The 24,266-nt window shown below is 37.1% G+C and overlaps 1 protein-coding gene across 4 annotated transcripts in view; it reads left to right on the top strand.

Moving 5' to 3' along the window:
• The window catches only part of CEPT1 (choline/ethanolamine phosphotransferase 1), a 48,455-nt gene extending 28,114 nt beyond the window's left edge, over positions 1-20,341 (top strand). For 3 of the 4 annotated variants that reach the window (XM_060201894.1, XM_060201892.1, XM_060201895.1), the window contains 5 exons: positions 5,086-5,170; positions 12,211-12,342; positions 17,634-17,792; positions 18,810-18,935; positions 19,459-20,224. In XM_060201894.1, the coding sequence (XP_060057877.1) occupies positions 5,086-5,170; positions 12,211-12,342; positions 17,634-17,792; positions 18,810-18,935; positions 19,459-19,578 (622 nt within the window). In that variant the 3' untranslated portion in view covers positions 19,579-20,224. Of the gene's footprint in view, positions 1-5,085; positions 5,171-12,210; positions 12,343-17,633; positions 17,793-18,809; positions 18,936-19,458 lie in introns of all 4 variants that reach the window. The other variant, XM_060201893.1, reaches the window with a different exon arrangement.
• The last annotated feature ends 3,925 nt before the right edge of the window (positions 20,342-24,266 follow it).

The raw sequence follows: 24,266 nt of genomic DNA, 5'->3' as shown, positions 1-24,266 counted from the left end.
CTCTCCTTTCTATTTGTTTTATTTACTGTTTTTCTTTCTTGGAGGTGCTTTTAAAGATAGTTTTTATATGTGTGGTCATGCTTTAAGTATCCTTTTTCCCCCAGTTATATTTAGTAAATTCACAGTTGTTCATTGATTAATGATATGATAAGTGTAGTTTTGACTTGCAACTGTTGAGAAGTTCAGAAAGGCTTACTAGGAATTGCTTTCTCATTGTAACAGAAACCATCATACTTTAATATGATGTGGTTACGTACAAGAAAAATAAATTCCATTTATTTTGTAGTTTAGGTAGCCTGAGCAAATAGTTCATATGGACATCTGCAGGTCATTCTAGCTAAACCAGATTGCACCAGGTTTCCTTCATGGACTCTCCATTGACCAAAAATGCTTTACTAATGTGATAGAAATAGTCTTGGGGCCAGGTGGTGGTGCACCTGGTTAAGTGCACACATTATTATGCACAAGGACCCAGGTTCAAGCCCTTGGTCCCCACCTGTAGGGGGAAAGCTTCATGAGTGGTAAAGCAGGACTGCAGGTATCTCTCTGTCTTTTCCCCTATCTACCTCCCCCCCCTTTTCAATTCCTGTCTGTCTCTATTCAATAATAAATAAATAATGGGGAAAAAAAGAAAAGAAATAGTCTCTGTTCCCAGAGTTCTTTTTGAAAGATATCTTGCAGTGTTGTAAATCCACTTATTCAAGTGGAAGTAGTAATGACTTTGGAGACAGGTCAATAGTGAAGGATACATGTTTTTTTGTTGGTTTTCAGAATAAACTTGGAATGCGAATAATACAACAAATATTATAGAAGCAAAGCTGAATCAGCTTTCAATTTATTTTATATTCTACTTATATTATCATTCCAAAAAGTCCTTCTAGGGTAGAATAACGTGTATAATTCCGGAGGCATCATTCTTTAGCATCCTTTTGTCCTTAACCTGATTTCAGGTGCTTTCTCCAAAGACCTGAGACTGCATGCTTACTACATTGTATAGATTTATAGTTCTTGATAGATTATTATTATTAATATTCACTGAGGGTCTTTTCTACCAGTGTTCTTAGTGAAATTACTAGAATACTACTTACCCCTTGTTTGTCTATGATAGCAATATTATACCCTATATTTAAACAGCATTATTAAAATGTCTGAGGAAACAGCATTTTCATATCATTAAAAATGGGTTTGGAAATGCATTCCTTTATCTCCAAGTGATCTGTCTTCACTTTCCCCAGTTGTTAACTTGCAGAGATTTTCTTGCTATTAATATTTGTGATTTAAACTGAATTGGTCATTGAATTAAAATTGGCAGCCCATTTTAAAGAAATGAGCTTTAGAAAATGGTGGCCTTCATTTTTTTTCTCCAAATTAATTTAAAGTATTAGGGTCTACAATCCCAGTTGTAGTCTATCATTTTAGGGAATATTGGGCTAGAATAGAATCCTAAAACATAGTGTAGTCAGCTTAATGATGGCAGGTTTAAAGCTTTGACAAAAAAATTAAACGTTTTTGTATTGTGTAAACAGCCCTATTTAAGACTATCACTTATTTAAGACTAATTTATTAATGTGCTTATCAGCTCTTATAGTCAGATACTCTATTCACACCCTCAGTTAATACTAAATCTTATTGATATTTAAACCATATGTATTTGTTGCATATTTCTCTGAATACTGAAAAATAAAAGAAAAGTTTCAAAATAGCCATTTTATCCTAGTTAATCAACTTTATTTGATGTTACACCTATTAAAAAGAAAAAAACTGTACTTTTGGTCAGAGAACTTTCCAAACTATCTTTCCTTTCATCGGGGTGATGGGCATACCCCTGAAATCCTTACGTCAACTAGAAGAGGTTCTCTTGCCTGTTTGGAAGTTATAACTCTTAAGAGCAGTCATATTCATTGAGGACACCTTGATCTCTCCACCTCTTAATAGACCACAAAAATGTAAGGAGCGAAAGATCATGAATGTTGAAAGTTATTCTGTGAATTTCACACTCAGAACCTCCACACCAGAAGGAGAATTTAGTCTCTACAACTAGTTTCATTTTTCTTCTGTACAGCCAATAGAATATTGTTGCTGGCTTGCTGTAATAAAAATGTGTCCTGACCAAAGTTCTCGTTATGAGTTATGCACAGTAACTGGAAAAGTTGTTTTTGCCCTTTGAAAGTTTGTATTGAAATAAAGTAGATAAGAAGTTCTTTAAAGTGATACCAGTCAATATACTCACATACCTTCATGGTTACTAAAATTTATATTCACAACCTTCTAAACTCTCTCTGAAACTTTTAGACTGAAAAATCTAATGTTATAGAGATTTATTTTCTCATGTCTTTTTAAAAGCCATTCTGTTTTTTGTTCGCTTCTTTCTTTTTATTATTTATTTATTTATTTATTTTAGGACCCTTTCTACTCATATCTCTTATGTCCTGAAGGATTTATTTTTGCTGTAGTTGTGACAGTTGGGTTTATTTTACTTTTTTTGTTCTTGAGGTATACTTGGGAATATTGTTGCCCATGGTATTATTTTGAAAAAAAGGAAGTGAATAAAGATATGCCAAATTCCTACATTTATATAGTACTTTCTCTTCTAGATAACTATGTTTTTACTATATAAAAAATATATATACACACACACGCACCACAAAATGCGTGCCCTCTCGATAAGTATTAAAGTAAAGCCAACTCACACTGAGAGTCTTTTTAGTGGAAAGGTGGGGAAAATATTATATTGTTCCTTTTTTCATTGATAGATAGGAATAGAGCCAGACCACCCAGGAATGGGAGATCTTACTACTAGGTAGTTAGACTACATTTAACTTGCAAGCAACTGTAAAGTAAGGTTTCCCTGACTAGTCCTCTTAGCATTAAGGCAGTATTGATGTAAATCCAATGGCAATATGTAAATGCTTAGAAAAAAACTTTCTTTAGAAATTACCCAGCAGGCTAATCCATAGCATTTCCCTTAGGAATCCCAATTTGGGGTTTTGTAAAGATCTGCTTCATGTTTCCTCATCTCTTTTACATTCATCCAAAGTACAAAAGATTGATTGCGTAAGGTTCCCTCCATTTTTATTTTGTAATTCTATACTTCTGGCCCTTCCCCTCTCAAAAGGCTACTTCATATATCCAGCAAAATGTTGTAAGATGTCTGCCCTCCTCCACCCAAGACAGAGTCGATCATCTTTGACACCTGCTTAGTCTCCTGAGTCTGCTACTGAGTGTAATTTCCCTTATTGGCAACACTACTCACCAGGTCAGCTCTACAGATTCTTTTTAGCCTAATTCAGACCATTTTTTTCCTAATAAATGTATATTTCAAGATAACTACATCATAATATGTTTGCCACTTAACAGACTAATGTTTAAAAAACATTCCTGAGCAAACAAAGATAATTTTTTTGCTTGTGAGAGACTGATTTCATCTAATTATTTACTATGAGTATGAGCATAAGCATTTTTCTTAAGCGCACATTATAGATTTCCTTCAATTATCCATTTAGGAATGGGGCATTGTGCCACTCTAGGAACTGATTGCTATTATATCAGGTTTTTTCCTTCGACAGCTCACTTTTTAAAAATTCTACCTTTGTGTGTATGGAGCTGGGGCCTTGTGCATTTGTGATTTCACTTCCAGCCAACTTTTTTATTCAAAGATAGAGAGAGATGGGAAGATACCACAACATTGGAGCTTCCCCTGTTTCCATCTGGGCCATACACCCTACCTGGTGAGCTCTCTTTTTCTGACTGAAACTTACCATATTAATAGCTGTCTATTACTTTGTTTAGATATAACAAAACAAAAAAAGATATGCAATAGTCTTCTTTCACCCTCACCCACAGTCACTCACTATCCTCTCCAATAGGTAACCACTATTTTTAGTTCATAGTGTTATCTTTTCAGAAATTTGTTATGTAACTACTGGCAAAAAATAAAAAGTTTTTTTTTTCTGTGAAAAGTAGCATGTACACAATCTGCAGCAATATACTATTTTGTAGCTGAAGAAGCAGCAGTGGGTAGTGTAACAAGTTTACTAGTGGCGAGATAAGAATATCTTTGCCATTGTTCTACTATCTAGGGAGCTACCTCACTCTTTTTTAAATGCTCACAGATATTCCCTTATATTGAAGGAGAATAATTTATATAACCATTCCCTCACTAAGGGATATGCTTAAAAGTTTGCTGCGGTAAATCATGCTATAATGAATACCCTTTCACAAACATTTTGTATGTCTTTAGGATAAAATTTCAAAATTAAAAGGCATTTATATCCAATAATCTGAGACTAGTAATCTCAAAATTATACAGGTGCTAGTCTACAGAAGGAAAGGGCACCCGTTTATGCTTTGCTTCTCAATCTTTTTGCTCATATTCTTTTTTTCCAGACTTTTAAACTTCTAATTTCTACTGCCCTGTTTTGTACCAGGTTTGTCTCTTCTTGGCTATAAGATCAGTTTCAACAAACTCAGCTAATTCTTGGCTGCTTTCACTGTCTTCTTTCCAGAAATCTTAGGGCCTCAGGGCAGTTGACCTAGTAAACATAAGAATTTGTTCAACAAAAAAGAAAGGGGAAAAGCTCACACCCATATTTTGGAAGGCATTGAATGAATATGCCTAAGGGCAATAGCTTTTGCAAAATCTCAAATGAGTTTGTTACTTACCATTTCTTCCATTTAATACTACAAAGCATTTATTTCATGATTTCATATTATATTGGAGTGTATAACAATGCTTTGACATTCAAATTTTCATATAGATGTAGTCCCCCCCCTTTTTTTTCTTTTTGGTGGGAAAGGTTAAGCTATAGTTGCAATTCAACCTTGATGAATTAGAAATTCTCTTTACAATGGAAGGGTTTTTATTGCTCTGTGAATTTCATCAAATAACATTAAAAGACTGAATTTTATTTGACTTTGCTCATAACAACTTTTTGGTACTTCCTTTTCCCCTTGCCTCGGTATTTGAGATTGAGACTTTTTTTTTTCCTGTTGTGCATGATAGAGGAATGCTGCTAAGCTTGCAAGTAATTAACATGAAATTGTTTTTGAGTAATTCTGCTTTCTTGGCTTTTTGTACCTAATCAGAATTGATGTGACTGAAGTGCAAATCTTCATAATAATCATGCATTTGCTGGCAGTGATTGGAGGACCACCTTTTTGGCAATCTATGGTAATTTTGTTCACATTGTGTATTCCATATAATGCATGTCATCTTTACGTGTACTTTTAATACAGAATAATCCAATTAAAGAATAATATATAAAATTATTTTACTCTTTCTGAAATTGAAACAGCATAACAGCAGTAGAAAACAAATTTCTCTTTAGGGCATAATGAATTTGACTATTTGGCATTATGTGGTACACAAGGTCCATTCCAGGGCTGTTGTTCTTGAGGAATCATTATGTGTCATGTTGTTGTACAACTAAGGAAGCAGCAGGTAGTATAACAAATTAACCAATGACCAGATTAAATCAGATCTTTCATTCTCTTTCAGAATGATGTGAATTCACTATTTTTTTCTGTGATTAAATTTGAATAACAAATTTGTATAAGTGAGTTAGCTTTGGCCCCAATTGAATACATATTAGGATCAGTGCTGCAATATTATTAAACAAGCCAGATTCTCCATTTTCAACCTGATCTAACATATAGTCAACACCACAAACAAATACCTTTCTACAAACTTCTGAAAGAACAGATAAAATGTTAAAGGAGCCAAGAACACAGACTCAGGGACCATATTGCCGGAGTTTTGATCCAGGCTTCACTGCCTCCAGTGTGAGCTGCATCTGTTCAGTTCAGCTTTGTATGGCTTAGTTTCTTCTTCTGTAAAATGAGCACAATAAAAGTACTTATAAGGTTATTTTACAGGTTAAATGAGTAACTATATATGAAGCACTTACAATAGTGTCATTTGAACAGTACACCTTCAATATACATCATGCTACTTTTTTAATTGGAAAATATCCTACCAGGTTTGAGTGAAAGTAGTTTGTACTTTCTGTTCCAGTTATAGTAATAACCACCATCCATTCTGAGTACAGAATTTAAATTCCCATCATGTACTCTTACAAAAATAAATAGTATTGTTCCTCAACAAATATAATTCTTAAAAAATCAGGTTAATTTTCATGTAAAAGGAAATTCAACTGAACAGGATTTTCCTTTACCTAACTCATTTTTGAGACAGTAAAATAGATAGTTGAGAAAGTATAATTGGCACAAGTCCTTAAGAAATTTATTCATGGGAGTCGGGCTGTAGCGCAGTGGGTTAAGTGCACGTGGAGCAAAGCACAAGGACCAGAATAAGGATCCCGGTTCGAGCCCCTGGCTCCCCACCTGCAGGGGAGTCGCTTCACAAGCGGCGAAGCAGATCTGCAGGTGTCTATCTTTCTCTCCCCCTCTCTGTCTTCTCCTCCTCTCTCCATTTCTCTCTGTCCTATCCAACAACAACGACATCAGTAACAACAACAATAACTACAACAATAAAACAAGGGCAACAAAAGGGAATAAATAAATATAAAAAAAAGAAATTGATTCATGCCTTTTGTTTGGAAGATAGAGTTGTAGGAGAAGATGAAAGGAATAAAAATAATTCATAGTTATGATGAAACTGTTCAGCTATGTGCCCATCATTTACATCTTTCCTACACATTTAGTCTCAAAACCAGTGGTTTCTTGAGATGTATTATAGTGATATCTGAGTTCTATAGGTATGTTTTACATATACATACATATAAGAAATTTGTAGATTTACACAATATATGTATCTGTTTATCTATAAAGATAAATTAACAACCAGGGAGACAGAATAGTGGTTATGCAAAAGACTTCCATGCTTGAAACTCTGAGGTCCCAGGTTTTAATCCATAAGCATCACCATAAGCCAGAACTGAACAGTGCGCCAATTAAAAAAAATAATTTTATTTGTTTTACAATAGATTAAGTGGTTACGTATATACTTAAGACTTCTGTGTATATATAAAGACATTTTAAAGACAGTTTGGTCATAGAGGAAGGAACCAAGTTTCTTTTCTTGAAAATATTAGAGATCATAAAGCCCAAAAACTTATCCCCACCTACATTTTTATCTCTTGAATAAATAGTGATTATATTTTTCATAGGCTTTGTGTTTTATATCAAAATAACCTCTCAAATTTCTTTGAATATTGTAGACCTAAACAACACATGTACATAATTACCCTCACCAGTATGGGAATATATGTGTTATTGTAAGTGAAGAGTCAGACATACATAGGATATACTTATATACATGTGCACAAATGTATTTCTAGGTGGCACCTGGCAGTAAATTTGTTTCATGTTTACTTTATTAGAATGTATTCATATAATCAACAAATAGCAGATATTTTTAAAAGATCAGGTATTTTATTCTACCTTTATTGGTAATTAAGATGATATAATGATGCTTTTTGTTTATTATGTGTATTATGAGGAACTCTATGATTCAAGAAGTGGAGTTAACATCTTTGGCCCATTTTTATCACCATTAAATGCAAGGACTTCTGTGGTGATGTTGATATTTGGAGACTTTGAGATATACTTTGTTCTTTGAGCAATTTTCAGTACAGATTCCTATAATTGACCTCAGACCACTAATTTATTTGTACTTTGCCCTTTGAGTTCATTACTAAATGTGTTGTTTAAAATTGCATCACATTAGCTCAGGATAGGTTATGACATGTAGTGTTACCACTTGTGTGCCAAAATGGAAAAAAAGCTATTTAGGACCCAAGATAGAAAACTTTCATATTGTGATTGCTTTCCAAAGTCTTCTTATGATTTTACTGATACTTAAAAAGGAAATTTATGGTTTAAAAAGAAGTTTTAGTCTCTTCATAAAGATGATTCCAGAAGATCAACTTTTGCAAAGGTAAGTAACATATATAGTGCAAATGGATTACCCATATCTTGCTCTCCCTACTTTCTCCCAAAAAGTGAATTTTTACTGAAAGTTGTTAGTTTTTGTTGATTTTGGTTGGGTGATTTGGTTTCTTTGTAATCTCTGATCATTTTGGGTTTGCTTGTTTTAAAGGTAGAGGCATAGAGAGTATGTATGAAAGAGATCACAGCACCAAAGCTTCCATTCCATCAGTGCGGTAGAACCTGGATCACACATATGGCAAAATAGCACACTATCCAATGATCTAGTTTGCCTGCCCTGGTTTTGAATTTTTTTGCTTACTGGGGAAAAGATTTAATTAGAGAAATTAGGATTATGAAAGATTTAAGAGTTGGCATCAGGGTCTTCTTGCCAAATGTAGACAAAATATTGACAAAGTAATGGTTGTACTACATTTGCTGCTAGGTCCAACCAGTCTAATTTTCCTCTTGTTTGACTTTGGGATTTGACCTCTCACTTTTCCAGCACTAGCCAGAGAATCATGAACTTAACCTCGAAATGTGGCTGATTTCAGAATGGTCAGAACTTCCACCCTGCTCTAGTCCAGGGTAGCCTTATTCTTCCAAGGGCTTGCTGGCTGGGAGAGTGGCTTGTACTTCTGGGGAGGTGCCCACCAGTGAAGCTACATGAACTTCGCTGTGGGTGATGGCCTAGTGACCTGTAACCTAGAATGTGGAGCAGCTAGACTCAAACAGATGTGTGCTGACAAACAGCTGTAAGTGAGGCTCAACTACTGCTACAGCTACAATGAGTGAGGGTGGAGCTATGAAGAGTAAGGGGCATGTACATCCTCACTTCCTCTTGAGTGTCGTGCCACTCTAGTTTTAGTTTTTTAAGGAAAGAAATGATTTCCATTGTCAAAAGCTAGCTCATGTTTTACATTGTATGAAAGAAACAAAACAGCACTTTTAAAAAAATATGTGTATTTATGATGAATAGTGGGTTACAAGATTGTAAGTTTACAGGATATAGTTCCACACTGCACCCTCCACCAAGGGTCTGTGTCCTCACCCTTCTACTGCCTAAAGATAACAGATCACTACCCCACAGTTCTCACAAAGTCTTATAAACAAGTCTTTTTTTTTCAAGGTCATGTATTTTAGTCCTCTAAAAGCCACATATGAGTGAAACCATCATCTGGTATTGAAACAATTCATTTTGTACATTGCTTCCCTATTAAAATACTTCCCTTTGGAATGTCTTGGGATTACATCTATCATATTACCTTTAAAAAATATTAATTTAAAAGAAACCTCATAATTGTCCTCCTTTCTTCCTTCTCCCTCCTCCCTTCTTCCTTCTTCTGCTCCTCCCTTTTTTTTGGCATCTCAGGCACAAAGATCTTTATGCATAAACATTAAGCTATCTTCCCAGTCTAATCATATAATCTCCTCATGGTTGCTCATTTTCACTGGTGCTTGATTCCTTTAAATCAATTAATAAAATTGTCAGTTAGTCAATTGTCAGTTAGGCTGAGGACAGAAAGAAAAATTGGGAGGAAGATTATGCTCCTTTATCTTGTTTGTGAAGTTAAAATAACAAGTGTTTTTATAATTAGTTCAGTTGGTACAGTATTTAAGAGATCCCTTAGAGGAGCTTGGATTTCTCTGGGATCCGTTAGAGGAGCTTGGATTTCTCTGGTTCCAACTTTTCTCTTAGCCGCAGGTTTTTGTTTGTTTATATTTTTGTAGTTAATATTATTTTTCTTAACATTCGTGGGGGTGATGCAAGATTTGTCTTCATACTCTCTCAAACAGTAGTTCTACAAAGAGTGAGAAAGGAAGAACAGCTTAATCTTGATGCAACAATAATATCTGTTGAGCAATTACAATATACAACATTCTAGAAACAATATATAAAAATCAAACAATCCTGCCTTCAGGAGCTTATGCTCTGGTATTTATAATTCTAGTATATGAAAAATATGACAAGGACCCTAAGAATGTTGTGGTGCTTTGCTCCGACATCTGTAGCTTCCTTACTTTCTTTGTGCACCAGACACATACTGACTTGCCTGGCTTTTCTAATCTGACTCTTCTTTCCTTTTCAACAGGCAATATTTATATAATCCTAAAAAACATTTTCACTTAATTTCCAATATAATTGTGGTACAGTTTAATTTAGTTGTGGCACAAATTTTTGCTATATCAGAGCTGGCACTCATTTAATATATATCTAACCCATTACAGGCAGGGGTGGCCCTGTAATGGCTTAATTTGCTTCTTTTGAAATCTGAGGAAGTATAGTATTTCTCAACTTTGCCAGGCAGGTCCTTTGTCTCTGGGGGTGGGGGTGGGGGGGACCTGCCAGAGTATTGAATTTCAGCCAGGTGCATCAGATTTAGATTGTAATATCTCTGGTTTCTGAACTAGGGCAAGAAAATTTCATGGATTTCAAAGCAGCCATGATTTGATTTCTCTCCTTTATTGAAAACAAGCTTTGATGTGAGCTGTAGGAGTTGGAGTCCTTTAGGGAAGGAAGATGGCCATTTGGGGTGTTCCATAAAGCCCAAGCTTGATTTTGTAAGCTGACCTTTTTCACTTGCAAACATTAAACACTGCCACAGTACTACTTGAAATTTGAACAGTTCATTTCAATTTTTTTTAGTACTGTAGTTTCACAAGAGGTCATGGGGTTATTTAAACAAGCTGAGTTCTTGAAAGTTTTGAAGAAATGGAGTGTCTAAATAATAAGATTTATGCCTACCAGTTTCACTGGAATTTTATATGTACAAAAAGAAAATAAGGGAATATTGAATTTCCTATTTGTTTTTTAAAATATAGGATTACTGTCCTCAAAAAATATAAACAGCTCTGGTTCAAATGTTTTTCATTGTAAGAACTGTTTATTAAATTGTTGTGGGCTTATGGTGTCCAGTCATTTGATTTTGTTGTTAGGATATGTCATAATACTGTTGACTTCTTTTTAGTCTATATTGGGTAAAATCTATATTAGATTTCACAAAGAGGAGGGGAGCAAAAGGAAGAGAATCCTTTTTTTTTTTTTTTTTTTTTTACCTTCAGGGTTATTGCTGAGAGTTGTTTCCTGCGCCCAGGAATCCACTGCTCCTGGAGGCCATCTTTTTTTTTCCCACTGTTGTTGTTGCTGATGTTATTTTTGTTGGTTAGGACAGAGAAATTGAGAGAGGAAGGGAAGACAAAGGGGGAAAGACACCAGCAGACATACAGGTGGGGAGCCAAGGGGTTGAACCTGGACCTTGTGCCCGTCCTTATGCTTTGCAGTATGAGTGCTTAACCCCGTGTGCTACCGCCTGACACCCCAGGAAGAGACTCATAACTGGTTTTAAAATTATATTACAGTTACATTTTGTTCTAAATGATGGGTTTAGTGTTAGGAAGTTTGAATATATAATCTTATATTCACAGCACCCTCTTCCTCTAGGCAAATCAATATTTTCTGTGTTTCTAGTACACTGTAGAGTAGTATACTAAAAAGATAGGATTGGGAGTCAGGAGGTAACTCATCCAGTTGAGCACACAGTTTATGGTGTGTACGGATGTGGATTTGAGCCCTGGCCACCATATGGGGACATCATGCAAAGGGTAAGCTTTACAAGCTGTGATATTATGTCTCCCTTTTCTTTCTCTGTCTCTCACACTCCATCTAGAAAAACACAAAAGGAAGAGTTCACTGGGAGATGTGGAATTGAACAGACAAGAAGCCCTGGTGGCAAAACAGTAACAACAAAATAACAAAAATATGTTTGACTTGTTTTCCTTATGCATGTGAATACCTTCTTAGTTGCCCTCTGCTTTTGCTGTCTGTCTATATCCTAGCACTTGGAATTGGCAACTCTTCTGAAAAGAATGTTTATCTTCCATTCTCTAGTTTGCATAGTTTTTAAAAATCTCCTTGCAAATACTTGGTCTTTTATGCCCCATACTTTCTCCTTTTAATAGACAGTAACAGATAAAGAGTTCAAAAAGTGCTTGAAGAAAAAGGCACAAGGTACATTTATTTCATTAAGAATCCAGGAAACCGATAGACTAGCTCATGCTAGAATGCACTAGGTGAATTTGTGACACAAATTAACACAGTTGGATCAGTTTTTTTTTTTTAAGGTCAGCATTAAAAGTCAGACTAATTTCTGTATAGCTTCATCCCTTGAGACTTACTGTATTGGTTAACAGAGAGGAGAAGGAAGTTTTCATTAGTTTTTGTAATTACTAAACTGGAAGAAATGGAGAATATTTGAGGATACTGATGAAATATTTGACTGACTTTATGTGTATTTTAATTGTTCTTTCTCTCTACCCATAAAGATTCCAGTGCTGAATATTCAGATGAAAATTTTTCCTGCACTTTGTACTGTAGCAGGGACCATATTTTCCTGTACAAATTACTTCCGTGTAATATTCACAGGTGGTGTTGGAAAAAATGGATCAACAATTGCAGTAAGTATATCTTAACATTTCTAATGAATCTGTATGCTAGAACCTGGTTTTTGGTTGTTTTGCTTTTCATTTGAATTAGATAAAAATTACTTGTTAGAGTTTTTGCTTAGTATTTTAGAAGAGTAGTACTGGAGGCCAGGCAGTGGCACACCTAGCTAAGCATACACTTTACCATGGACCTGGGTTCAAGCCCCTGCTACCCACCTGCAGGAGGGAAGCAAGTATTACAGCTATCTCTCTGTCTCTGTCCCTCTCTACCTAATCTCTACCTAATCTCTCTACCTAATCTACACCTCTCAATTTCTCTAAACCCAGAGACAAAGAGTAATGATAATATTAATTTGTCTGTTATCCTTCTGGGGCTCATATGGGGTGGCTCCAGCCAGAAGACAAGTCACCAATCTTTCGTCACTAGCTCAAGGGCTCAGTGATTCAGAAAGGAAGACTCAGGGAACATTCTAGTACAAACACTCATTTTATTTGGGCTTGGGTTTATATAGAGATTTAAACAAAGAACATTTTTCTTTTTTTAAAATTTATTTTTTATTTAAGAAAGGATAAATTAACAAAACCATAGATTAGGAGGGGTACAATTCCACACAATTCCCACCACCAAGTCTCCATATCCCATCCCTTCCCCAATAGCTTTCCCATTCTCTATTCCCTCTGAGAGCATGGACCCAGGGTTGTTGTGGGTTGCAGAGGGTGGAAGGTCTGGCTTCTGTAATTGCTTCCCCGTTGAACATGGACGTTGACTGGTCAGTCCATACTCCTAGTCTGCCTCTCTCTTTCCCTAGTATGGTGGGTCTCTGAGGAAGCGGAGCTCCAGGGCACATTGGTGGGGTCTTCAGTCCAGGGAAGCCTGGCCAGCATCCGGATGGCATCTGGAACCTGGTGGCTGAAAAGAGTTAACATACAAAGCCAAACAAAATGTTGAGCAATCATGGACCCAAAGGTTGGAATAGTGGAGAGGAAGTGTTAGGGAGGGTACTCACTGCAAACTCTAGTGTACTTCTGCTTTCAGGTATATATTTTGCACTAGTTTATGGATACGTGTGAACATATGCTCTCTCTCACAGAACCTGGTCTATATCTAGGTTTTGGGACTTTGTTAGGAAGTGAACCAAATGGGATGGAATTAGAGAATATTATGAAAGGAAAGGTCTCACCCGAGTAATGAAGCTGAAGTGTTGTCATTCCAGACCTGAAGTCTCTGGACACAATCTGAGCTGAAGCATGCTGGGGTGGCACTCGTTGTGTTGATTAGGTTGCAATCGGCAGATACAATATTATTTGATATGGATTGGGAGAGGCATGCGGGAAAGTGGGCCCTATCCTAAGGTTCTAGGACTGGGGGAAATATAAGCTCTATAGTGGAGATGTGAGGTTCCTACTGTCTTAGGGTTCAAAAAGACAATCGATAGTTAATGTTATCATCACATTATTTGGTAATTGGGTTAACTTTGAAAAGTCCTTTTGTTAGGGTTTGCTGTTAAGTACCCAGTATCTTGTATGTAGCTGTGCCATTGGTTGCTTCTGATCTACTTGGTCTAGGCTTCTGAGAGAGTCCGCATATCAAATACACAGCTTATATATTAAAAGGACTCAGTGTGTTTTAAAAACTTCGAGACATACAATTAATTTTCCCCCTCTCATATTAATTAACTAGTGATTTATATGATTACACTTTGCTAGGAGTGTACATAAACACCATTCCCACTTCCAAAAGACTGTGTCCCATCCCACCCACCCGCCCCCAGCCCCCACCGGCGCAGGAAGCCGCATGTCTACCCCTCACCACATGGTTTTTACTGTGGTGCCCTATTTTCAGTTTAGTCAGATCCTGCTTTTAGTTTCCCTTTAAGATCTTCTTTCTCAACTACTGTTGATGAGTGGGATCATCCCATACTCATCTTTATCTTTCTGACTTAGCTCACTTAACATAATTCCTTCTAGCTCTGTCCAAGATGGGTCAGAGAAGGTGGGTTCATTGTTCTTGATAGCTGTATAGTATTCCATTGTGTATATATACCACAGCTTTCTCAACTCATCTGTTGTTGGGCACCTGGTTAGCTTCCAGGTTTTAGCTATTATGAATTGTGCTGCTATGAACATAGGAGTACACATCTCTTTTTGGTTGGGTGTTATGGACTCCTTGGGGTATAACCCCAGGAGAGGAATTACTGGATCATAAGGAAGGTCCATGTCTAATCTTGTGAGAGTTTTCCAGACAGCTCTCCACAGAGGCTGGACCAATTTACATTGCCACCAGCAATGCAAAAGGGTTCCTCTGTCCCCACAGCCTATCCAGCATTTGTTGCTGCTGTCCTTTTTGATGTATACCATTCTTACAGGAGTGAGGTGGTATCTCAGTGTTGTCTTAATGTGCATTTCTCTGACAATCAGTGACCTGGAGCAGTTTTTCATATGTTTGTTAGCCTTTTGGATCTCCTCTGAGGTGAATGTTTTGTTCATATCCTCTGCCCATTTTTGGATGGGGTCATTTGCTTGTTTGGTGCTAAGTTTGCTGAGCTCTTTATATATTTTGGTGATTAGTTTCTTGTCTGATGTATGGCATGTGAAAATCTTCTGTGAGGGGTCTCTTTGTTTGATAGTTTCTTTGGATGTGCAGAAGCTTTTCAATTTGATGTAGTCCCATTGGTTTGTTTCTGCTTTAGTCTTCCTTGCAATTGGGTTTGATTCATCAAAGATGTCCTTGAGGTGTAGGTGGGAAAGTGTTCCACCAATGTTTTCCTCTAAGTATTTGATTGTTTCTGGTCTAACATCCAGGTCTTTGATCCATTTGGAGTTGATTTTTTGTTTCTGGTGAGATAAAGTGGTTCAATTTCATTCTTCTGCATCTTACAACGCAGTTTTCCCAGCACCATTTATTGAAGAGAGCCTCCTTCTTCCATTTAATCCCTTGGGCCCCCTTATCAAAGATTAGATGTCCATAGGTGTGGGGATTTATTTCTGGGCTTCCAGTTATCTTCCTCTGGTCTGTGTGCCTATATTTGTTCCAGTACCATGCTATTTTGATGATGATGACTTTATAATATAGTTTGAGATCTGGGAGTGTGATGCCTCCATTTCTATTTCTTTTCCTCAAGATGTTTTTGGCAATTCTAGTTGTTTTTAGGTTCCAGATAAATGATTGTAGTGTTTGTTCTATTCTCTTAAAGAAGCTTGGTGGAACTTTGATGGGTATTGCATTAAATTTGTATATGGCTCTGGAGAGAATAATCATTTTGATGATATTTATTCTTCTAACCCATGAGCATGGGATATCTTTCCATTTCTTGGTATCAGTTTCTATTATCTTGAGTAGCAACTCATAGTTTTCATTATATAAGTCTTTCACTTCTTTGGTCAACTTTATTCCTAGGTATTTGATTGATTTTGCTGAAACAGATAATGGGAGTGATTTCTGGATGTCTTCTTTTTCAGATTTAGTGTTTGCATAAAGAAATGCCACTGATTTTTGTACATTGATTTTTGTAGCCTGATACCTTGCTTTATTGCCTAATAACTTCCAGTAGTTTTCTTATGGATTCTTTAGGTCTTTCTATATATACTATCATATCATCTGCAAATAGTGAGAGCTTGACTTCTTCCCTTCCAATCTGTATTCCTTTGATTTTTTTCTCTTGCCTGACTGCTATGGCAATAACTTCCAATACTATGTTGAAGAGTAATGGTGACAGTGGACATCCCTGGCTAGTCCCCGATCTGAGGGGGAATGCTTTCAGCTTCTGTTCATTGAGTATGATGCTGGCTATAGGTTTGCTATATATAGACTCCACTATCTTGAGGAATTTCCCATCTATTCCCATTTTTTGTAGAGTTTTGAGCATGAATGGGTGTTGGATTTTGTCAAAGGCTTTCTCTGCATCTATTGAGATAATCATGTGGTTTTTGGTTTTGCTTTTATTGATGTAGTGAATAACATTGATTGACTTACGGATGTTGAACCAGCCTTGCATTCCTGGGATGAATCCCACTTGGTTGTGATGAACAATCTTTTTGATGTGCTGTTGGCCAAGATCTTGTTTAATATTTTGGCATCTATGTTCATCAGAGATATTGGTCTGTATTTTTCCTTTTTTGTCGTGTCCCTATCAGCTTTTGGTATCATCGTGATGTTGGCTTCATATAAGGTAGAAGGGAGTATTCCTGTTTCTTCAATCTTATGGAAAAGCTTGAGAAGTATGGGTACTGTTTCCTGAAAGTTTTGTAGAATTTGTTTGTGAAGCCATCTTGTCCAGCACTTTTGTTGTTGGGGAGATTCTTAATAACGGTTTCAATTTTTTTGTCCGTGATTGGTGCATTTAGGTTTTGTAGTTATTCTTCACTTTTGGAAGGACATATGTTTCTAGGAATTATTCCATTTCTTCCAGATTCTCTAGCTTGGTGGCGTATAGTTCTTCATAGAAGTTTCGCATGATTCTCTGGATTTCTGTGGTGTCAGTTGTGATATCTCCTCCATCGTTTACAATTCTCTTAATTTGAGTCTTCTCTCTTTTTTGTTTGGTGAATCTGGCTAGGGGGTCGTCAATTTTGTTTAATCTTTCAAAGAACCAACATTTAGCTTCATTGATCTTCTGTATGGTTCTCTTATTTTCGATGTTGTTTATTTCTGCTCTAATTTTTGTGATTTCTGTCCTTCTGGTTGCTTTAGGGTTCCTTTGTTCCTTTTCCTCTAAGTCCTTGAGGTGTGCAGTAGGGTGTGACCTGCCTTGTAAAATAAACCTAACTACTTAAGTAAAATGTTCAACTTAGGCCTACCAATCCATGCTGCTACTTTTTATTAGCAGAGTTCTGGTTTTCAGTTACTGTGAGACAACATAATGTTCTTAAAAGTTTGAGTTGATCTCTCATACTGCAAATTCATAAGGCATTTTATCAGTATTAAATACCATTAATCTGGGGGTTAGGCAATAGTGCAGCGGGTTAAGCTCATATAGCGCGAAGTACAAGGACTGCCTCAGGATCCCGGTTCAAGCCCTGGCTCCCCACTTGCAGGGGGTCACTTCATAAGCAGTAAAGCAGGTCTGCAGGTGTCTTTTTCTCCCCCTCTCTGTCCTATCCAGCAACAATGGCATAACAACAATAATAACCACAACAATGATTAAAAAAAACAACAAGGGCAACAGAAAGGGAAAAAAAATTCACCTCCAGGAGCAGTGAATTTGTGGTGCAGGTACCAAACCCCAGCAATAACCCTGGAAGCAAAAAAAAAAAAAAAAAAAAAAAAAAAAACCATTAATCTCTTTCTTCTTTATTCTAAACAGGGAACAAGTGTCCTTTCACCTTTTCTCCATATTGGATCAGTGATTACACTAGCTGCAATGATCTACAAGAAATCAGCAGTTCAGCTTTTTGAAAAGCATCCCTGTCTTTATATACTGACATTTGGTTTTGTATCTGCTAAGATCACTAATAAACTTGTGGTAAGCACCAAACCTTTTACTTAATTTTTTTTTTAACTTTCCTCTTATTTTTGTTTTATGGGTATGTTTTTTATTCTATGCCTTACATAGCAGCTCCAGAGTTTGTTCTCCTTCAATCAGAATCTTTTCACATTAGTATATGGGATCTGGTTTTTACTCTTTTAAAAATGAATCTTTTTCTCAAATACATTTATTTTTTTATTTTGGATAGAGACAGGGAAAAATTGGTGGGGGTGGAGATAGGGAGAGAGACACCTGCTGCACTGTTTCACCACTTGTGAGGCTTTTCTCCTGCAGGTGGGGACTGGGAGGCTTAACCCTCCGTCCTTGTGTACTGTAATTTGTACGCTTAGCCAGGTGGTACATGACTGCTTCTTTGAAGCTACAACTTGAGGTTATCAGAAATTTCTTGAACCTTTAAACTTTTCTACTTTCTATGCGATTTTTTTTTTCTGGAGCTGAAATCTCACATGTGTTTGATTTCTTTGCTCCTCTGCCTAGTTTTTATTCCAATAGACTGGGGAGAGACACTGTAGAACTAGGGTTTCCCCAGGTGTCTTAGCACTCCCACGTGGCACCAGAGCTCAGTAAGCTATCTCTCCACCCCCTCTATCAAAACTTAAATTGGGTTACAGTGTGCGCATTCTTCAGTATTAGTCTCTACCCTCAAATTAAGGCTTCTTGCGAAAAGCTGCTTTGGGGAGCTTAATTGGCACAGATATATTAACCCACTATTGAGCAGTCTTCACACACATTTGATGTCAGATTTTTAGTTTTGGAAATTCAGTAACCATTTCTAAGTAATTATTTATTATTATTATTACTATTATTTTACCAGAGCACTGCTCAGCTCTGGTGTAAGGTGGTGCAGGGGATTGAACCTCAGGCTTTGGAGCCTCAGGCATATAGGTACTTTTTGGAACTTGATAATTCCGCCACAAAACTAATTTTCTAGGTAGCTCATGTAATTGCTCTAATGTGAAAATGCTTATGTCATTGATTCTGTTTCATTCTTAGGTTGCACACATGACTAAAAGTGAAATGCATTTGCATGACACAGCATTCATTGGTCCAGCACTTTTGTTCCTGGACCAGTATTTTAACAGCTTTATTGATGAATATATTGTACTTTGGATTGCCCTGGTAAGTATTGTACTTTGTCCTTATTTCATGATTTGGAGGCTACTTGTTTTCTTCTTCCAAGGGACCAGTTCTGAAAGAGAATTCATGTAACTGTCATGGCTCAGAATACCAGAAAACCACACTTGTGAGATTTTGTGAGAGCTGGCAAGCTATACTTTGTGAGCCAGTAGCATGTTTTTATAAATACAGTCTTATTGAAACAGTCCACTTACTAGCATACTGTCTGTGACAGCTTCCATGTTAAAATGGCTGAGTTGAGCAGTTTGACAATGGCAGCAGTGCTCACAAATCTAAACTGTCTATTCTGTCTGAGAGTTTGTTGATCACAGGTATAGAAAAAATTCATGAGGAAGCCAAGTTATTAAATCATGTGGAAGGTGAATCTGTAGTCCAGATTGCTCTCCATTAGGCCATGAAACCACCACTGAAAAATGAATCTGAAGAGGAAATGAAAACTTAGGAATGTGACTAACCAGTGCTATGAATCTAATATCTCATTTCCCTCTCCTTTTTTTTTTTCCAGGTCTTTTCTTTCTTTGATTTGATCCGCTACTGTGTCAGTGTTTGTAATCAGATTGCATCTCATTTGCACATACATGTCTTCAGAATCAAGGTCTCTACAGGTCATTCTAACCATCACTAATGATGTAATTGGTGTCATAGGAAACTCATGTTTTCTGCAGAAAGAATCTGAACATATTGAGAATGGGGTGGATAAGAACAAATATAATTTATAATAATCACTGTTGTATAACTTTTCTTCTTTGTTACTGGTAACACTCCTTAACTATCCTGTATGAGAATGGGAATTTCCAAGTCCCATCCTGTAAATTATACATGTTGTACAGGGTTTGGCTCAAGAAAGCTTGCAGGAAAAAGTGCCATGTGTTAGTAAATATCCTGGATTCAGGAAAAAATTGTCATGGAGAGCAGATTCCCAGTAGTGGAGATTTCTGATGTACAATATTTGCAAGCCAAAAGAGTGTTGCTGTATAATTTTAACAAATCATCTTTTAGTAACATCCTTATTGAGTGTTTCTCAGGCTTTCTTTACTAAGGAACTCAGCTGTGGCACAGATTATGTTCCACTAGCTTATGAGGTAAACTAGAGACAAAGACCTTGAATTTAGATCAGAAGGTTTCCTATCTTTACATGTTGAAAAAGTCATTTTTTATTACTCAAAAATGGTTTATCTTGTGGGCTCGGGAATCCCGTTAGCATGCAGAATAATGTAGTAATTTTGTCAATCCATTTTATTTTTTTAAATAAATATATGATCTGAAAGCTGGCCTTTTCTCAGCTTTATTTATTGGAAGAAATAAACTGTGTTTTAATGTCATTTTTTTTATCCCAAGCAAATTTTATTTCTGTTCTTTAATAAATAAGGCAATTCAGCCAGCTGTCATCATGTGTCCTGTGCCCTTCCTATTTTGTATAAACTATTTAACTTTAAGCATAGAACTATGCTCATTTCCCCTCAGTAGATTTTTTTTTTATTTTTATAGCTGTCACCTTTGAGATTTATCATCAGTCTTTTGTGAATCTCAAACCCTCCATGTTTTCAGTAACTGCCTTTGTTAAGTACTTACTAAAAACTTTCACTCTTCTTTTTCACTTACTAGATATCTGTACTACAGTTTGAAATAGGAACCAGGTGTCCGCAGTAACAGTAAACCAGATCTCGTTCCACTGTATATATATATGTATGTATATATATAGGGTGTGTGTGTTACAATGAATATGTATAATTTTTAATTTGTTTATATGATGTGTATTTTATAGTGTGTGTATGTGATTGTGTGTGTGTGTGTGAGTGTGTGTGTGTGTGTGTGTGTGTGTGTGTGTGTGTGAGAGTTTGAGTGGAGAAAGAAAGAAGAAAAGGTTTTAAATTACTGGATAAATTGAAGTATCTTCTTATTGGGGCCAGAAGACAGCTACCCAATATGGTGTGCGCCTTGCCATGGCATGACTTGCATAGGAGTGACAGCACCAGTTAGGAGTGCCTGTGGTATGATTCCTCTGTGTGTGTGTGTGTGTGTGTGTGTGTGTGTGTGTGCCAGAAATAAAAGAATGAAAAACTAAGCAAGCCCAAAATCAGTGAAACCATGCATGTACAAGGCCCCATTGACACACATATAAAAAAAGAAATAATTTACTTTTATTTATTACCTGTTTCATAATCACAGCTAATAGCTGTACTTCATTGTGTGACAACCAAAGCTCTGCTTTCTTGCACTTCTTTTTTTTTTTTTTTTATTTAAGAAAGGAGACATTAACAAAATCATAGGATGGGGGGGCGGTACAACTCCACACAATTCCCGCCACCCAATCTCCATATCCCATCCCCTCCCCAATAGCTTTCCCATTCTCTATCCCTCTGGGAACATGGACCCAGGGTCGTTGTGGGTTGCAGAAGGTGGAAGGTCTGGCTTCTATAATTGCTTCCCCGTTGAACATGGACGTTGACTGGTCAGTCCATACTCCTAGTCTGCCTCTCTTTTTCCCTAGTAGGGTGGGTCTCTGAGGAAGCGGAGCTCCAGGGCACATTGGTGGGGTCTTCAGTCCAGGGAAGCCTGGCCAGCATCCGGATGGCATCTGGAACCTGGTGGCTGAAAAGAGTTAACATACAAAGCCAAACAAAATGTTGAGCAATCATGGACCCAAAGGTTGGAATAGTGGAGAGGAAGTGTTAGGGGGGTACTCACTGCAAACTCTAGTGTACTTCTGCTTTCAGGTATATATTTTGCACTAGTTTATGGATACGTGTGAACATATGCTCTCTCTCACAGAACCTGGTCTATATCTAGGTTTTGGGACTTTGTTAGGAAGTGAACCAAGTGGGATGGAATTAGAGAATACTATGAAAGGAAAGGTCTCACCCGAGTGATGAAGCTGAAGGGTTGTCGTTCTACACCTGAAGTCTCTGGACACAGTCTGAAGTGAAGCATGCTGGGGTGGCACTCGTTGTGTTGATTAGGTTGCGATCAGTGGATGCAATATTATTTGATAAGAATTGGGATAGGCATGCGGGAAAGTGGGCCCTACCCTACGGTCCTAGGACTGGGAGTTTAGGCTCTATAGTGGAGATGTGAGGTTTCTGCTGTTAGGGTTCAAGAAGACAATGGATAGTTACCGTTATCATCACATTATTTGGTAATTGGGTTGACTTTGAAAAGTCCCTTTGTTAGACATTCAATTTTTCCCCCTCTCATATTAATTAAATAGATTTATATGACTACAGTTTAATAGGTGTGTACATAAACACCATTCCCACCACCAAAAGATTGTGTCCCATCTCACCCACCCACCCCACCCCCCACCCCCCGTTGGCCCAGGAAGCCGCATGTCCACCCTCCCCCTCACTACAGGGTTTTTACTTTGGTGCCCTACTTTCAATTTAATCAGATCCTTTTAGTTTCCCTTTCTCATCTTCTTTCTCAACTTCTGTTGATGAGTGGGATCATCCCATACTCATCTTTATCTTTCTGACTTAGCTCACTTTACATAATTCCTTCTAGCTCTGACCAAGATGGGTCAGAGAAGTTGAGTTCATTGTTCTTAGTAGCTGCATTTCTTGCACTTCTTATGGTTCCATCATGCTTGTACAATTTGGGTTAATAAATCATTATCATGTAGTGACATCCTACTGTCTTCCCAGGCTTCTTTTGCTAAGGAGCTCAGCTATGGCACAAACATGCCCCTCTAGCTGGTGAGGTGAACTAATGATAAAGACTTTGGATTTGGATTGAGCACTTTGTTGAAGTAGCATTTCCTTTTTTGTTGTTGTTGTTGCTCCAAGGAGTGGTGTCTCTCACAAGCTTGGGAAATCTTGTTAGTGTGCAGCAACAATGAAACCTTTCATTTATTTTTCTAGGCTATTACCGGAAAGGGAAATCTCTCGTTTTGCTTGCTAGCAACTTCTCCAGAATCTGTGATACAGAAATTAACACGGGAAAATGCTAGGGCAGATTAGATTTTGAAAGTTAGGACAAAGCAACAAAAAGGAGGAGGAAAGATAATTTGACCTCTTTGGCACAGTTACATGTATTATTTTACTTAACTATTACAATAGTCACAACCACTGTTAATTACCTACAGTGGGGATTGAGGTCTGCAGAGGCTAAAAGGCACTAATGTTCACGTAAGTGCTGCTTTCCCAAGTCAGAATAAGAATCCAAATCTTCTGAATCCTGAATCAGTGTTCTTCCTATGTTAAATAGTTATTAGCAGGCTAAAGCTGAAACCAACATGCTAGAATCTTTCCCGCATAAAGATGGTCTCTAAAGTATTCATATACTTGGTATGTGTATACTTTGGTGTTAATTACCATCTTCGTCAGATCAAGGGTACAATTGATAGTCACTTTTATTTGGCTGTGGTTTGTTCTTGCAATTCAGTACTTACTTAAGTATCAGAATCACCTGAAGATTTTTTTTCTTCTTTTTAGTCTCTTAAACGTATTTTATTTATTGTTTATTGTATAGAAACAAATCAAGCGGGAAGGTGGAGATAGAGAGGTAGAGACACCTGCAAATGCTGCTTCACTGCTTATGAAGCTTTTCCTCTGCAGGTGGGGACCAGAGGCTTGAATGTGCTCAATCAGGTGTGCCACCTCCTGGCCCCCTGAAGCTTTTAAAAGTAAAAGATTTTTCTGTATTGTGTCTAGAGATGACTTAGTAGCTTTGGGATGGGGTCTCAGAATTTTCACACACTTCCTAGAATTCTAGCCTTTATACTAAATCCTTTTCAGGTACAACTAGATTTAGAAGCTACTACAAAAACTAAAAATATACCATGGGTGTTGTGAAGTGTAGTACTAACATAGTTGGGGATGTACTATGGAAAATCTTTAGGTGTCTGTGTCTCCAAATCAAATTACATTAACTTCACTTTGGTTACTTGCTTTCATCCCACTCTCCAAACACATAATTTCTTTGTTTAGAAACCATGGACGTCTGAGGATTGGGCCAGAGAAATAGCTCAGTGTGTTAGAACATACTGCTAGTAAGTCAGACTCCAAGGTCCTAGGTTCAATCCCCAGCACCACTTTTAGCCAAAGTTGAACAGGGCACAAAATAATGAATATATGAGCCTTATAAAACTGAAGCTCTCAAACTGGAAGTGATAAAGTATTTATCACTGGCTTCAGTTGACTGAAATTCCTTTATTTAAGGTTCCTGAGACTGCAGATGCTATATTCTGGCTAGCATTCTCAGCTCCCTGAGAATGTTTTAGGAAAGTAATGTGGACTAAGAAATGCCTGCCCAAGCCCAGCGCTAGTGATGCTTCTACCCACACACTTTACCTCCTTAAAAAAAGTGGAGCTTTCT

Source organism: Erinaceus europaeus, chromosome 11 (genome assembly GCF_950295315.1).
Source record: "Erinaceus europaeus chromosome 11, mEriEur2.1, whole genome shotgun sequence".
Lineage (NCBI taxonomy): Eukaryota > Metazoa > Chordata > Mammalia > Eulipotyphla > Erinaceidae > Erinaceus > Erinaceus europaeus.
Note: the sequence above shows the minus strand (reverse complement) of the source record. Positions and strands in the feature narration are given on the sequence as shown.